We start from the raw sequence: 14,987 nt of genomic DNA on the forward strand, positions 1-14,987 counted from the left end.
CTGAGTCTACATATTTGAATTTGCTGGTTTATGCTCCACTCTGTTATTTATCAATAAGGAAACCAGTCAAAGAAATTTACTTGTTCAAGGAGACACAGCTTGTAAATAGTGATTGGAGCTTCAGTCTAGGTTGTTCTGGCTCCAGAGCCTGTCTTCCTAAATGTGTTCTGACTTCTAAACTGTTCTCCAGCAAATGACTCTTTGAAGACTATTTATAGGTTAGAATTTCCCTGTATTTATATGTAATATGTTACAGACAATATCTGTACACACATAAACACACAGCTAGCTATGTGACTTGCACATATACTAGAAATTCATAAATCTGCAACAAAAGAGAAATTGAATGGATCGAGTCAAGTGGACAAAATAAGGAATCCAGATTAACAGTAGAGCAAGAGTTGATCAGTTCTCTCAGTAAAGACTCAGTACGAGAACTAAGGTGGGTGGAAATGGGAGGGAGGTGGGGAGCATGGGGTGGGGGAGGCTGGAATGGGAGAAATAGACAAAAAACTGTACTTGAAAAATAACTAAATAAAATAAAAAATAAAATAAATAAATAAAAACGGGGAAAAAAGACTCAGTATTTATTGCCAAAAACTGTAACTTTTCTGTATGTGTGCTAATAGTTTCCACTCAACACATAAAATTCCTGGGGCTAAAACCTGGACATGGAACAGACACAGAGGGCCTTGATCCACAGAGGTGTAAATTTGGATTGGTGTTTTATGTCAAAATCCCAAATATCTTGATATACATATTGTTCATCCGTCCACCCATCCATCCGTCCATCCATTCAGTAGAAGATGTACCATATGCCAACCAGCATAGGCAAAATTTTTGTGTTAAAATATAAGAAATACACGCATCAATAGTTTAAGAATCTATACTAGTTCCCAAATGCTACGAATGATTCTTACCAAGCAAAAGTTCAAAATGTATATCCTACTCCAGGGATTTTACGATGTGTTATTTTTCATTGGAAGTAAATTATGAAGAGTCATCTTTTCATTAGCAAGCCTCATCTGAATTATTAATATTATTTAATTTTTTGACTGGTACATTTTTTCAAACGAACACAATGACATTTCTTCCAAAATAGGAATGAGCCAGATTTTTCATTAATTTGGGCAGAACTTTATCCTTGTGCTAATAATTGAAGTTTGCTTTATGTTTTATTATAATCAACAAAGGTCAAAGCTTTGCAGTGCATAGTGTGTTCATCAGATTACCAAGTGCATTGACCAGGGGGCAGAAATTTTAGGGCTGCGTGCCACTTGCAGCCCCCCATGTGCGCTATGAGTCACATGGGTTTTGGAAGTGGGGCTGTCATTGTTACCTGTGGTGTTAAAGCCAAAGAGGAGAGGGCAAGACACAGCAAAGGCCAGTACCCAGACGGCTGTAATCATGAGGGCCACCCGTCGGCAGGAGCTCTGTCCCGTGCCATGTTGGTAGTGAACTGGCATGACCACTGCAGTGTATCTGTAACAGGAGGGGAGAGAAAATAGACACGGTGAGAAAGGACAGGGGAGACAAGTTGAAGGAGGTTCTAGAGCAACAAACAGGTTGATAAATGTGGCAAGAAAAAAATAATTTTGATGGAGAAAGAGATGAAGTGAAAATAGAAGAAAGGTTGAGATAAGATAAATGAAGAACTCTTTGGGAGGGATGGTCAGAGAAAAGGAGAGAGAGTAAAAGTTAGCACAGGAGCACTGGGTTGCTGGAGAGCTTCTTGCTGGGTCTTGACTGATAGCCCAGCAGATACACACACTGTATTCTCCACCCTGCACCCTGAAGACTCTGCGTGTGGGTGTGTGCCTTTCCTTTCTCCCACAGTTCTTTAGATAACAATAAAACTGTGTCCACATAGGTGTTTACAACTGCTTTTATTCTAATATAAATTCTAACCCATAGTGACAACCATTCCAAATAGCAGAGATATTGAAAATAGAGATAAATAATATCCAACAAAGTAAAATTTGGTTTTCATGCTGACTTAGTTTGTTCAGACTGCTATATCACAAATACCACAGTCTGGGTGGCTTAAACAACAAACATTTATTCGTTACTGTTCAGAAGGCTGGGAAGTCCAAGATTAAGGCACCGGCAGATTTGGTGTCTGGTGAAGGTCTACGTCTTGGTTCATGGACAGTGGTCTTCTCACTGTGTCCTCACATGGTGGAAGGGGTGAGGGAGCTCCATGAGGTCTCTTTTATAGGAGCACTAGTATCATTTATGAGGTCTGTACCTCATCACCTAATCACTGCTCAACGATCCCACTTCCTAATACTATCACTTTGGGGGTTAATATTTCAAAGTATGAATTCGCGGGGAACACAAACTTTCAGTCGACAGCACATGCTTTCACATGGTCAAAGCATAGTTCCTTATTCTTGTTGGACATTGTTGTATTTTTTAAAATTTACTTTTAGAGAGTGGATATGGAAGAGAGAAAGAGAGGGAGAGAAACATCAATTGGTTGCCTCTCAAACACCCTTGGCTGGGGACCTGGCCTGCAACACAGGCATGTGCCCTACCTAACTGGGAATTGAACCAGTGACCTTTTGGTTTGCAGGTGGGCACTCAATCCACTGAACCACACCAGCCAGGAGACATTGTTGTGTTTTCTGTGGCAACTCCTCACACGTACTTCTTGTTGAACTTCCTACCTAAACATTTGCTTCACAGTCATCTCAAACTCAAGCTATCTGAAATATATTTGCCTATCTCTCCACATTTCTTAATCTGGTCATACCTCCTGCCATTCTTCAAGACATCTACACCCACTATGCAAACCTTTTGACTCTCCCTTGGCCTTTCCATATAATTTTCTCACTCATTCACTTAACCTTTCATTCAATGTTTATTGAGTCCCTGCTATATGCCAGGCCTTATTCTGGAAATACAGAGACGTGCAAATGGGACATTGTCCCTGCCCTTATGGAACTTGGAATTGGACCAAAAAATGTTAATATAACATGAAGAATATAATAAATGAAATAGGCTGTGTGACATGTTTGAGGATAATGGAGGCTGTCAAGGAGGAGTAAACCAACACAGGCTGGGCAGGGAAAGGAGAGGAGTACAAGGGGCCCAGCCATGAGAAAAGATAGGAGAAGAACATTTTAGATGGACAGACAACAGATCCTGCAGATTCATCCGTTATGATGTCCCCATAGAATCCCCTCCTTTTGAATGTAGCCCAAATGTGTGAATCTGGTATAATGTTGTTCCTGTGATTAGATCACTAATCAAGAGATGAAGTAATCAAAAGGGAAATTATCCTCAGTGGGCCTGACCTGATCAGGTAATTCCTTAAAAAGGACTGGGCCCTTAATTCAGCTCAAAAAGCACCAAAATTCACCCTGCTGGCTGTGAAGAAGCAAACTATCATGTTTTGGAAAAAGTCATTTGTCAGGGAAGGGCAAGAGGCCTACGAAAGCTGAGAACAGCTCTTGATTGATAACCACTAAGAAATGGGGACCTCAGAGCTACAACTGCAAGGAAGCAGAATTCTACTGACACCCTGAGTGAGTTTGGAAGGGGACCACAAGCTCCAGATGGGAACACAGTCCTGCTTACACCCTGTTTTCAGCGTTATGAGACCCTAAGCAGAGAACCTACCTGCTGTACTACGCACAGACTTCTGACCTACAGAAATTGTTAGATTAAAATATAGCTATAGTTTAAGATATTATACTTGTGATCATTTGTTCCACAGCAACAGAGGAGGCTGCTGTCTTTGCTCAATCTGCTGTCCCTTCTCCTTCCCTGAGTAGCTCCTTCTTGACCTCCTTTAATCCCAGATCAGCTCTCAAACAATTTACCCAGTCCTCTTCATCTTATAGAGACCTCTAACTCTGAACACATAAACTTCCTATGCCAATCGATCACGTTACTCTTCTGCTACAGTTGTCTTGCATTATTATTGAACTTGCCTCATGGATGGAGGTAGTCCCCATACAATTTAAGTTACTTGATGGCTCAAGTCATCTTGTAGACTTGGTATTCCCCATAGGTCCTTGCACAAAGCAAATGGTAAGAAGCTATTAATTGACTGATTGTCTCATGGATCCTGAAGGCCTCCTTCCCTATAGAGAACAATTCTTACCTTAACCAGGCCCAAGGGATCTAATGTATATCATTGGATCTACATATGCTCACTGTGTCTTTGTTTTCTCAGTATCCAGGGAACCTGGAGACCAGATTCAGACAGGAGATGCACAGAGAGGTTAAACAGGAGCCTTCTTAACACCTTTGTGCACCTCAAGGCTTGGGGCTGAGGAAGGGAAGGACAGACCCCGGGTTGGAGGGGCCAGGACAGTGCTCCCTGACGCTCCTCCTGCACGGGCCAGCCCTGCCTGAATCACCTGCTTCTTGTGCATCTAGCATTAGAGTTCATGTGTTAACATTTGTAACCCCCCAGAAACAGCTGGAGAGTCAGCTCTGAGGGCTGAAGCAGTGGCAGACTCTGCAGAACTTACCTTGGCACCATGACGTGCGACAGAGGTGGCTTCTTTCTTAAGAAGCGGTAATAGAGGCCCTTAATTAATAAGGCAAAATTAAGATCCAATCACTAACCCTGAGGGAGGCTTATGGCAGCCCAGTTCCCTTCTCTCGATGTACATACATTGCAAATCTTCTCTCGAGTTCCAAATTTGGCGACGAAGGAACACAGAGAAAGTAGAACCTGCGGTTCTTCCAGGCTATTTATCTATTTATTTAAAATTTATTTTATTGATTATGCTATTACAGTTGTCTCAATTTTTCCACCTTTGCCACCTCTCTGCCTGGTATACTCTCTTCCCTCCAGCAATCTCCTCCTTTAGTTCATGTCCATGGGTCATGCCTCTAAGTTCTCTGGCTATTTCATTTCCTGTTCTTAAGCTCACCCTGTCTACTTTGTACCTACCAATTATGCTTCTTATTCCCTGTACCTTCCCCCCATTCCCCATCCCAGCTGATAACCCTCCAAACAATCTCCACATTTATGATTCTGTACCTGTTCTGGTTGTTTGTTTAGTTTGTTTCTTTAGATTCAGTTCTTGACAGTTGTGAATTTGTTGCTATTTTATTTTATCTTCATTTTTAAATATTTTATTTATTTATATTTTAGAGAGAGGGGAAGGGAAGGAGAAAGAGAGGGAGAGAAACATCAATGTGTGGTTGCATCTCACGTGCCTCCTACTGGGAACCTGGCCTATAACCCATGTGCCCTGACTAGGAATTGAACTGGCAACCCTTTGGTTGGCAGGCCCGTGCTGAATCCACTGAGCTACACTGGCCAGGGCCATTTATTGCCATTTTAATGTTAATAGTTTTGGTCTTCTTCTTTTTCTTAAATAAGTCCCTTAAACATTTCATATAATAATGGCTTTGTGATGATGAACTTCTTTAGTTTTACCTTGTCTGGGAAGCACTTTCTCTGTTCTTCCATTCTAAATGACAGCTTTGCTGGGAAGAATAATCTAGGTCATATGTAGGTCACAGGCGGCAAACACAAGGCCCGTGGGCTGAAATGTGGCCCTCCACCTTGTCTCATCCATCCAGGCACCTTGTTTTTACCCTAGTGGCAGCACTGAGCTCCTTGCTGCTAGTTAAGGAGTAGTTACATTTATACAGACCTAAAATTACATTCGGCCCTTTGAAGGTGACTGTGAGGCTGATGTGGCCCCTGTGAAAATGAGTTTGACACCTCTGATGTAGGTCCTTCCTTTTCATCACTTTGAATATTTCTTGCCAGCCCCTTCTTGCCAGCAATGTTTCTTTTGAGAAATCAGCAGCTAGTCTTATGGAAACTCTTTTGTAGGTAACTCTCTGTTTTTCTCTTACTGCTTTTAAGATTCTCTCCTTCTTTTATATTTGGCATTTTAATCACGATGTGGCTTGGCATGGACCTCTATGGGTCCAACTTGTTTGGGACTCTATGCTTCCTGGACTTGGATGTCTGTCTTTTTTTTTTTTTTTTCCAAACTAGGGAAGTTGTCTTTTCATTATATTTTTAAATAAGTTTTCAATGTTTTGCTCTTCCTCTTCTCCCTCTGGCACCCCTGTGACTTGAATATTAGAATGTTTAAATTTGTCCTAGAGGTTCCTAAACCTATCATTGTTTTTTGAGTTATTCTTCCTTCCTGCTACCCTGATTGAATGCTTTTTCTTTCTTGTGTTCCAAATTGTTGATTCGATTCTTGGCTTTATCCTCTGCACTGTTTGTTCTTTGTAGATTTTTCTTTATTTTGCTTAGTGTGACTTTCATTTCTTCCTTTATGTTTTTGCTATACTCAGTGAGTTCTCTGAGCATCCTGATCAGCAGTGTTTTGAACTCTGCATCTGCTAAGTTGACTATCTCCATTTCATTTATTTCTTTTTCTGGGATTTTGTTCTGTTCTTTCATTTGGGCCATATTTCTTTTGACTCTTCAGTTCGGCAGCCTCCCTGTGTTTGTTTCTGCATATTAGGCAGAGCTGTGTTGACTCTCTGTCTTACAAAAGGCATCTGTAAATTGTGTGGGGTGGAGCCTTAGGTAATTGCCATGGCAGAGCAACTCACTTCACTACTTCGTGGCTCTGTGTGGAGGGAGGGCTGAGAATTCTGGTTTCTTTTGCCACCCCAACCCCCATTAGTTTCTGCAGCCAAAAGTTATGGGGACTTATCTTGCTGGCGCTGGAACCCTGAGTTAGGTGGTCTGGTCTGGGGCTGGGATTGCTGGCTCACGCGGTGTCCCTCCCGATTTTTACCCCCTACACGGGAATGTGGGGCTGCCACCTTTCTTCACCTCCCTGTGCCTCTACACCTCCATCCCTCCTACTCATCTGGGTGAATGTGGCTTCTTTAAACCCTTGATCATTGGATTTCCGTACAGCTCAATTTTTTGACAGTTCTGGTTGATATTTGTTTTGAGTTATAGTTATAATTCTTTCTGTAGTTACGTGAGGAGGCAAAGTATGTCTACCTACGCCTCCATCTTGACCAGAAGGAGAGACTCTTCCAGGCCTTTTATTCTGCTCAGGACTTGAGACTCTGCTGGGCACTGAGCTGTGACTTCAAGTCAAATACGTGTATGGGTCAAATGGGTCTGGCTCTCAGCACTGACTGCTGAGGCACCTTGGAAAAGAGACTCTGCCTTGCATCCTGCAGCTGTCATAGCCAAACAGCTGTCAGGGTTGGGAAGGAACAATAGGCCACACCTCCTTGTGTCCACACTTGCAGTGGGCTCAGGCCTTTCATTTACATAATGTCCTTTGATGTAAAAGCCTGACCACCCCATACATTCAGTGGCGTGCTCTTAAATGGCTAACAATTGGCTCCCTGGGTAAAGAAAGGGTTAGTGTGTACCATTTGCCAATTTCCATGGTACAAATACTCCTAACATTGCCCATTTTAAGATACAGCAAAGGTTTAATAGCTGGACCAAACCACTGTTAAAATTTTGCCAATTAGCTTTCACTAGCCCTCACCAGCTGGCTTCAAGCACACCACTGAGAGCTGCAGGCTTTCCTAAATACGCTTTAATGTTCAGCAGCTCCATGCAGGCTCCCGTTAATCTAATAAACCAGCAAGTATAGGAACACTGGCTTCATTTCATAAAGCTGGAATCGGAGACACAGAGAGGTTACATGATGAACTTGAGGTTGTACAACCGGTCGTGGCAGAGTCAGTGCTCCCATCTCCGGGGCCGTCATCTCTCCTGGGTGCCCCACTTCCTCTCAAGGGCATGGACAAGCCTCCGAGGCCTTGTGGAGACATGAGCTTCCTCAGGAAAGGAAGTGGCTGGAAGGGTGGCTTGTACCTTGAGAGTGCCGTGCATGTCCGGAGCTGAGTTTCCCCAATTAACTGGATTCTATTACTTGCCTGGGAGGATATTTTAAAATGCATATTCTCAGGCCACATCCTGGATATTTTGACTAAGTTTTCTGGAGTTAAACCACAAAATGTGTATTTTTAACAAGTGAATGAGTCCTATGATTAGACAAGCTTGAGAAAGTCTGCATTAAGGAGAATTTCTGTGTCAAAACTACTTGTTACCTTGGGTAAGGAGGGAGAGATGAGATTACATTCACCACTGTTACATTACATTTTTTCTAATTATTTTTTAAACACGATTAAGCATTTAGAAGAAACGAGACCCTCAAATTTGCCTCCAGGTTTTTTCTACAGGGACTGAGACATAGAGGTTGTTCCGGAATTGGCCATCGGAGGGCACCATAATGCAGCAAGAGCTCCGCCAGCTCCGCTGGGGTGAGGAGTTCATTGCACACCTGGGGGCTCTCTGGGCCCTGTGGGAGGCAGGGAGGCAAAGCCCAGCCCCCTGGTTTCTAGAGTACTGTAGGGACCCTGACTTCCCACCCAGTTCGGCCGTGCCACCTCTTATCTTCCAAATTATTCTCAGACGACAGACTACAGGCAAGGGCAGGGCTGGGCATGGATGTGAGCAGGAGGAGAGACCAGGGTTGCCCCCACCCAGGGCTGCCTCTGGACACTTGGGCCACTGCGCTCACCGCAGGGTTCCGAGGAGGAGTTACAGGGAGGAGAGCAGCCCACGCAGGGGCTGCTCACAAAGGCCCCTGCTCAGGGGCCCACTCCCCTTGTGTTTGAGCTTCTAGCTCTCTGGACTCTTTCTAGCGTGGCCCAAACATGGACAGTGTGCGAGGCGGTTAAGTCCGTGGGCACCGGAAACAGATTGACTAAAATCCGGGTTCTACTTCCATTAACTGTGTGACCCTGCACCTGAGATTTGGCTTCTCTAAGACTCATCTTCCTCATCAATGCAATGGGGATAATGATTCAGCTCTACGGGGCTTTTATGAACAGTGAATGCAAGTATCTCTGTGAAGGTTTTTGTTTGTTTACTTGTTTGTTTAGCACAATGTCTGGTACATATTAAATATTTAAAAAACAGTATTGTTGTCATTATTATTGTGCTAGCCCAAGGGATCTGTGATTGTTCGTGTCAGTGAATTTATGGGTGCCTGCCCCTTATTCCTGATTAGAAGAGGACATTTAGTTTATTTATCAAGCAGGTATATAATAGCACTGTCTATGTGGCAGGCAACTGTATGAAGTGTTTTACGGGTATTACTCATTTAATCCTCATAAGAACCCTTTTGCTATTACAATAAACAGATTAAAACAAAACCAAACCAGGCCCAGAGAGGTTACCTGACTTGACCAAGGAAGGTGGAATTGCCACTAAGCAGGGCAGGCAGTGTGCAGCGGGGAGAGAGGCTCACTGAGTCCCTTGTCCTGCCCCTGCCAGCTGTGCTGTCTGGGTGAGCTTACCTACACATCCAGCCTCAGCATCTTTAGTTGGAAAATAGGGATAATACACCCACCTGCTGGGGTATTGTGAGGGTTATCGATAATGAAAAGTTATTGGTGCCTGGCATATAGTACACCCCAGATAAATGGTACCTGTGTTTATTGCTGTTGCTTTTATCATCAGGCATGTTAGGATGAGCACAGAGGTGGCTGGGGGATTTAAAGGCATCGGAACTGTGCCTTGTTTACTCTGGGGAAAGAGCACCTGTGGAGCTGGGCTGCGGGTGTGACCAGAGGCCCTTCCCAGGATACCTCTGCCCCACCTCCACCAGAGAAAGGTTCAGTCACTGGAACAGAGGGAGCGCTGGCAGGGGAATTGAAGTACTCGGGTTCTAGTCCGAGACCCGTGCAAGAAGCTGCAGGACCTCGTGCAAGCATGTAACAGGTCTGCACAAATGTGTTAAACTAGGTGTGTTTTTTGACTCTCAGTTCTTCGACTGGGGTTTGTGGGCTTGTCATCCTACTGAAGGTCTCAAGATTCTTGCAGAATTCTACCTCCACCTAAAATAAAGCCTTGTCTCAGAGTGGGAGGTGTGTGTGGGGGGAACCGATGATGAATTCTCTTGAGGAAGCTGGGGGTGGGGGAGGTGACAGGCTGGGCTGGGTGAGAGGGCCCAAGTCTACTCCCTCCTGGCTTTAATGAGCCCCGGAGCTCTGTGAGGGCTGCTTTTCACCATCTTTTATTTCATCAGACAGGGGGCTCAATAAATCTTTAGTTCTATGGGCTCCCCTCGTGGAATTGTTGAAGAAAAAAGCTTCTTGCAAATGATTAGAAAGCCCTTTGCAGATATAAAGTGCTTATTTAGATGCAAACTAAAACTCCAAGGTGCCTGTGACTCATCTGGTACCTATTGTGCTCCTGGGAAGGCGCAGAGGCTTGCCTGTGTGATGGGTGCCATTTGAGAGCCACTTAAAGAGCTCCCCAGTGAATGAATTTGGTTGCATTATTCACGGACTCCTGGAGGAGGACTTGAAATCTCAGCACTCACGTCGTGTCCTCCTCCTCTGACACTTTCTCAGCCCTCTCCCCAAATTTGTTCTGACCCGCAATGTGGTGGGAGGGGCTGGCCCACTGGGGAGGCAAGGAGCCAAGGAGGCGGGGCCTTGTGCTCACCCACTCTGCTTTGTAAAAAAGAAAAGGCAGCTTTAGTCCAATTCTTAGGCATCCAGAGCTACGCCTAAGAACCTAATGACAATAGTATTGCTTGCTTTCAAAAACCCTTTCATCATTTCCTTTTCTTTCCTATCTCTTACTCCCCTGCTATTACAGATCAGGGCTTCATGACCAAGAAATGCTGAATCCATTTGGTCAGATTTGTCAGACTGGTGTGACTGGTTTGTCAGCATTGTGTGAAGACCAAAGGTCTGCGTGAATGACTGTATTTTTAATGAATTGACCAGTTATTTGGCATCACACGAACAGAATTTAATGCCGTGTACCACAAACTGCTTATGCAGGATAACGAAGACCATTTTTCCAAGGCCGATTTTCATTCCTAAGATAGAAAAAAAGGCTCCATTTTGAGGTTTGATGAGGATTTGTTTATATAGAAATTGAGGCCAAGCTAAGAGCATCCTTCTCCTTTGGGATCTAAGGCATAAGCTGCTTGTCCCTTCAGGTTTCAGGTAGGTGAGTGCTGTGCATTCTGGGAGTTTTCTTGTATGAGACAGAAGTTGATTCAAGGTTTATTCTTGTTGGTTGTGTCGTCAGTGGTGAAAGGAGAAGGATGTGTCATGACTGCTGCCAGCAAAATGGCACACCTGTGCAAATCAGAAAACGCACCCTCTCTCGGTGGACTTAGGCTTGGCAAAGGAAGCACTGGCTGAATTCGGCCTCCACACCCTTGAGCAAGGCACAACCCGCTCAGCCTCACCCACCAGCTGCCTGTGCCAGTGTGTGTGGATGGAGCGTACAGGTGTGTTCTCGAGTTAGGAGAGAGCACAGTCAGACTAGAAGGCTGGGTGGGAGCTGAGCCAGAGCCTCTTCTAGAAACTCTTTGTATAGGTCTTTCCTCCCTCTTCCAAGGCTGATCTCCCACTCTCTCATGTCCTTTCTGAAAGTGCGTATTTGTGATATAAGCACTGGATACCCTCAGGCAGGGACCCCTGAATTCAGTTTAATATTCTTTGTTCAAGGCTCTGTAATAGACTCCGCAGGGAGATTCACAGGCAATAAAGAGCTAGGAGTAGAATTTAGGTGGTAGAGGTGATGATATAGAAAACCAGATGCTCTCTGTTACTTCTGTAAAAATCTTTTTATGTAATAAATGGCCAGAAATCACACAAAAGACTCCCTTCTGCCCTCCTTTTACCAAAAAACAAAGTAGTAGCAGGAAATTTTCTTCCCGACCCAAATCAGTTCACCTTTCATCCTTGTTCTCCAACCCCCTCCTCCCAATTAGGAATCACAAAAACCCCAAACAGAATCCTCTTCTGTGACCTGGGTGGAAGGAAAGGTAGGAAAGCCTCCAGAATAATCATTTCTTTCCTGTCACAGGGGTTTCTTTTCACCCACAAACCATAGTTTAAGAGAAAAAGAAGAAAGAAAAAGTTCCAGTGCTAATAAGTTCCACTTTGCAGATGCACAGCCTGTGTGTGTCTCCAATACAGCAAGGGCAGCTTCCCCACCTGGTCTAGGCCGCCCCTCTCCCAAGCCAGGAAGGGGGAGCCCCAGCCCTACCTATCGATGCTGATGGCACAGAGGTTCAGGATGCTGGCTGTACACATCATGACATCCAGGGTGACAAAAACATCGCAGCAAAGGCGGCTGAAATTCCAGACTCCACCTGTCACCTGGGCATCAGAGACAAGAATGTTAGTGCTCCCCCCAGCGAAGGGACTGCAACCCAAACAAGTCTATGCCTTCCCTAGGCTGCCCTCTATAGATAACGTGCTGATATGCCTTCCCTGTTGGTACATATCATCATTACCAAGGGCAGGCAGACATCAAGGGAGTGACAAGGGCTGGACAAGATTGGTCACACACAAAAAGGACAAAGTCACAGAATGTTAGAAAGTTGGAGATAGAAGAGATCTTCCAAATCAATTAGTTCAGTGTTTCTCAAAGTCTGGTCCACAGTGGGATGCTCATTAAAGATGAAGATTTTGGAACTCTTTCCTAGACCTGCTGAGTTAGACTTTCTGGACCCAGACTTTCTGAGGCCCATGAATCTTCATTTTAAAATAAATAACTCCTCTATCCCCAGTCACACCAAAGTCTGAGAATCACTGATTTAATTCAAACTCGAGAGGCAACTAAAACTCCACGTGGTGAAGTGATATGCCGATAGGTGCATAGCAGGCAGGCAGTGAGCTTGGGTGACCACCAGATGTGTGCACTGAGCCCAAACTGCCTCTCTGAAGCCCTCCACCCAGTGGCAAGCTTTCCACATACCCAAAAAATAATCAGAGAACACATTCTTCATAAAACTTACCCCCCAAATGAAATTCTATATGGCTTCTGATTTTAAAGTTTGGAAACATCCTGAAACAATATCTCTAAAAATCTATGTAAGTTAAGTCTGTGTCAGTGTGCCTGCCTTTGACACCCAGGCCCCAGGCATCAAGAGTTGAGGAGAAAGACTGGACCAGGGCGATGGAAAGGATACCAGACCCTCCCTACCACTCACAGAATTAGTGAGGATTTTTATGACCTCGCTTATTTATACGTGTGTCTAAAGCTCCAGAACTTCTAGTAACACTTGGAAAAACGTCAGGAATAAAGCAATTTAATTTCTATTCTGACACATTTCTATTTTATTTAAAAATTTTTATATAACCTTATTGCACCAGAGAGATCTGTTGGAGACACTGCCACCTGAGAGTGTCCACAAATGCCTGTCTTGGGCTCAAATGCCTGTTCATTTACTGGCTTCCTGCCTGTGGGGCTGCCATTCTCGGCATCAAGGCTCTCAAGGAGAAACCTGTGAAGCTTTGGGTCCCCAGCAGTAGCTGTATGTCTTTGCTACGCAGGCCCAGTGGCTAATTAAATGGAAGGGAGAGTGAAAAATAGGTATACTTGCCTCTGAAGTAGCTTCTCTAGGAAAAAAGAGACATTGTTGAAACGGTGCTTAAAATGGTGCTGTGGCGTTTGATTTTATCACTATATTTGGTCATCCCTGGACCCTGTTTTGAGAAACTCTGAGCAAAGTTATTTTGTTTAAAAGCAACATGAAAAGTTCAAGACTCTGGCAAAGATGGAGGCATAGGTAGATACAGTTTGCCTTCTTGCAAAACCAAAAGAAGGAAAACAACAAATTTAAACAAAAAAAATAATGAGAACTGTCAGAAAAAATCAAACTGTATGGAAGTCACAACTAAGGAGTTAAAGAAGAAACATTCATACAGACTGGTAGGAGGGGCAGAGACAGGCAGATGGGGAGGAGAGGACTAGTGGCAAGGTGTCCTTTGGTGGACCAGAATGGCAAAGCAGTGGCTGGCCCACCAGGCAGTCCCACATTTGCATCCAGATAAACCAGGAGGAACAACTGGGGAGCGACACAGACCATGCAACCTAGGGTTCCAATCCGGGAAAATAAAGCCTCAAAACCTCTGGCAGTAAAAACCTGTGGGGGTTGTGGTGGTGAGAGAATCTCCCAGCCTCACAGGAGAGTCCCACAGGGCCCTAGAACTGCTCAGAAGCCCACCCACCTAGGAATCAGCACCAGAAGGGCCCAATTTGCTTGTGGGTAGTGAGGGAAGTGACTGAAAGCCAGGCGAGCAAGCAGCGTTGTTCCCTCTCTGACCCCACCCACACATACAGCCTGACAATGCAGCAGTGTGGTTGCCCCATCCTGGCACATACCTAAGTCTCTGCCCTTTAAATGTAACAGGTACAATGAGACAAAAAAAAAAATATGGCCCAAATGAAAGAACAGATCAAAGCTGCAAAAACGGAGCTAAGTGATGAAGAGATAGCCAACCTATCAAATGCAAAGTTCAAAGCATTGGTAATCAGGATGCTCACAGAAATGGTTGAGTATTGTCGCAAAATAGAGGAAAAAGTGAAGGCTATAAAAAGTGAAATAAAAAATATATACAGGGAACCAACAGTGAAGGGAAAGAAACTGGGACTCAAATCAACAATTTGGAGTAGAAGAAAGAAATAAACATTCAACCAGAACAGAATCTTCATTCTGTTCAAATTGAATTCAACAAGAATTTAAAAAATAAATAAATAAATAAGGAGCGGCTTAGGAACCTCTGGTATAACTTTAAATGTCCAACATCTGAATTGTAGGGGTGCCAGAAGGAGAAAAGAAAGAGCAAAAAATGGAAAATTTATTTGAAAAATAATGAAGGAGAACTTCCCCAATCTGGCAAAGGAAATAGACTTCTGGGAAGTCCAGGAAGCTCAGAGAGTCCCAAAAAGTTGGATTGAAGGAAGCACACACCAAGGCACATCATAATTATGTTACCCAAGATTAAAGGTAAGGAGAATCTCTTAAAAGCAGCAAGAGAAAAGGAGACAGTTACCTACAAAGGAGTTTTCAAAAGAAAACTTGCAGGCAAGAAGGAGCTGGAAAGAAGTGTTCAAAGTCTTAAAATGCAAGGACCAACATCCAAAATTATTCTATCCATCAAACCTATCACTTAGAATGGAAGGGCAGATAAAGCGCTTCCCAGATAAGGTCAAGTTAAAGGAGTTCATCATCACTAAGCTCTTATTA

The 14,987-nt window shown here is 44.0% G+C and overlaps 1 protein-coding gene across 2 annotated transcripts in view; it reads right to left on the reverse strand.

Annotated features, from left to right (window-relative positions):
- Positions 1-14,987, reverse strand: part of DRD3 (dopamine receptor D3) — a 42,052-nt gene that overhangs the window by 13,781 nt on the left and 13,284 nt on the right. For both annotated transcript variants that reach the window (XM_037136909.2, XM_037136908.2), the window contains exons 2-3: positions 11,999-12,111; positions 1,340-1,482 (exon numbers count right to left, since the gene is read on the reverse strand). In XM_037136909.2, the coding sequence (XP_036992804.1) occupies positions 1,340-1,482; positions 11,999-12,111 (256 nt within the window). The remainder of the gene's footprint in view (positions 1-1,339; positions 1,483-11,998; positions 12,112-14,987) is intronic.

This window comes from Artibeus jamaicensis, unplaced genomic scaffold (assembly GCF_021234435.1).
Source record: "Artibeus jamaicensis isolate MK-2021 breed Jamaican fruit bat unplaced genomic scaffold, CSHL_Jam_final contig_3126, whole genome shotgun sequence".
NCBI lineage: Eukaryota > Metazoa > Chordata > Mammalia > Chiroptera > Phyllostomidae > Artibeus > Artibeus jamaicensis.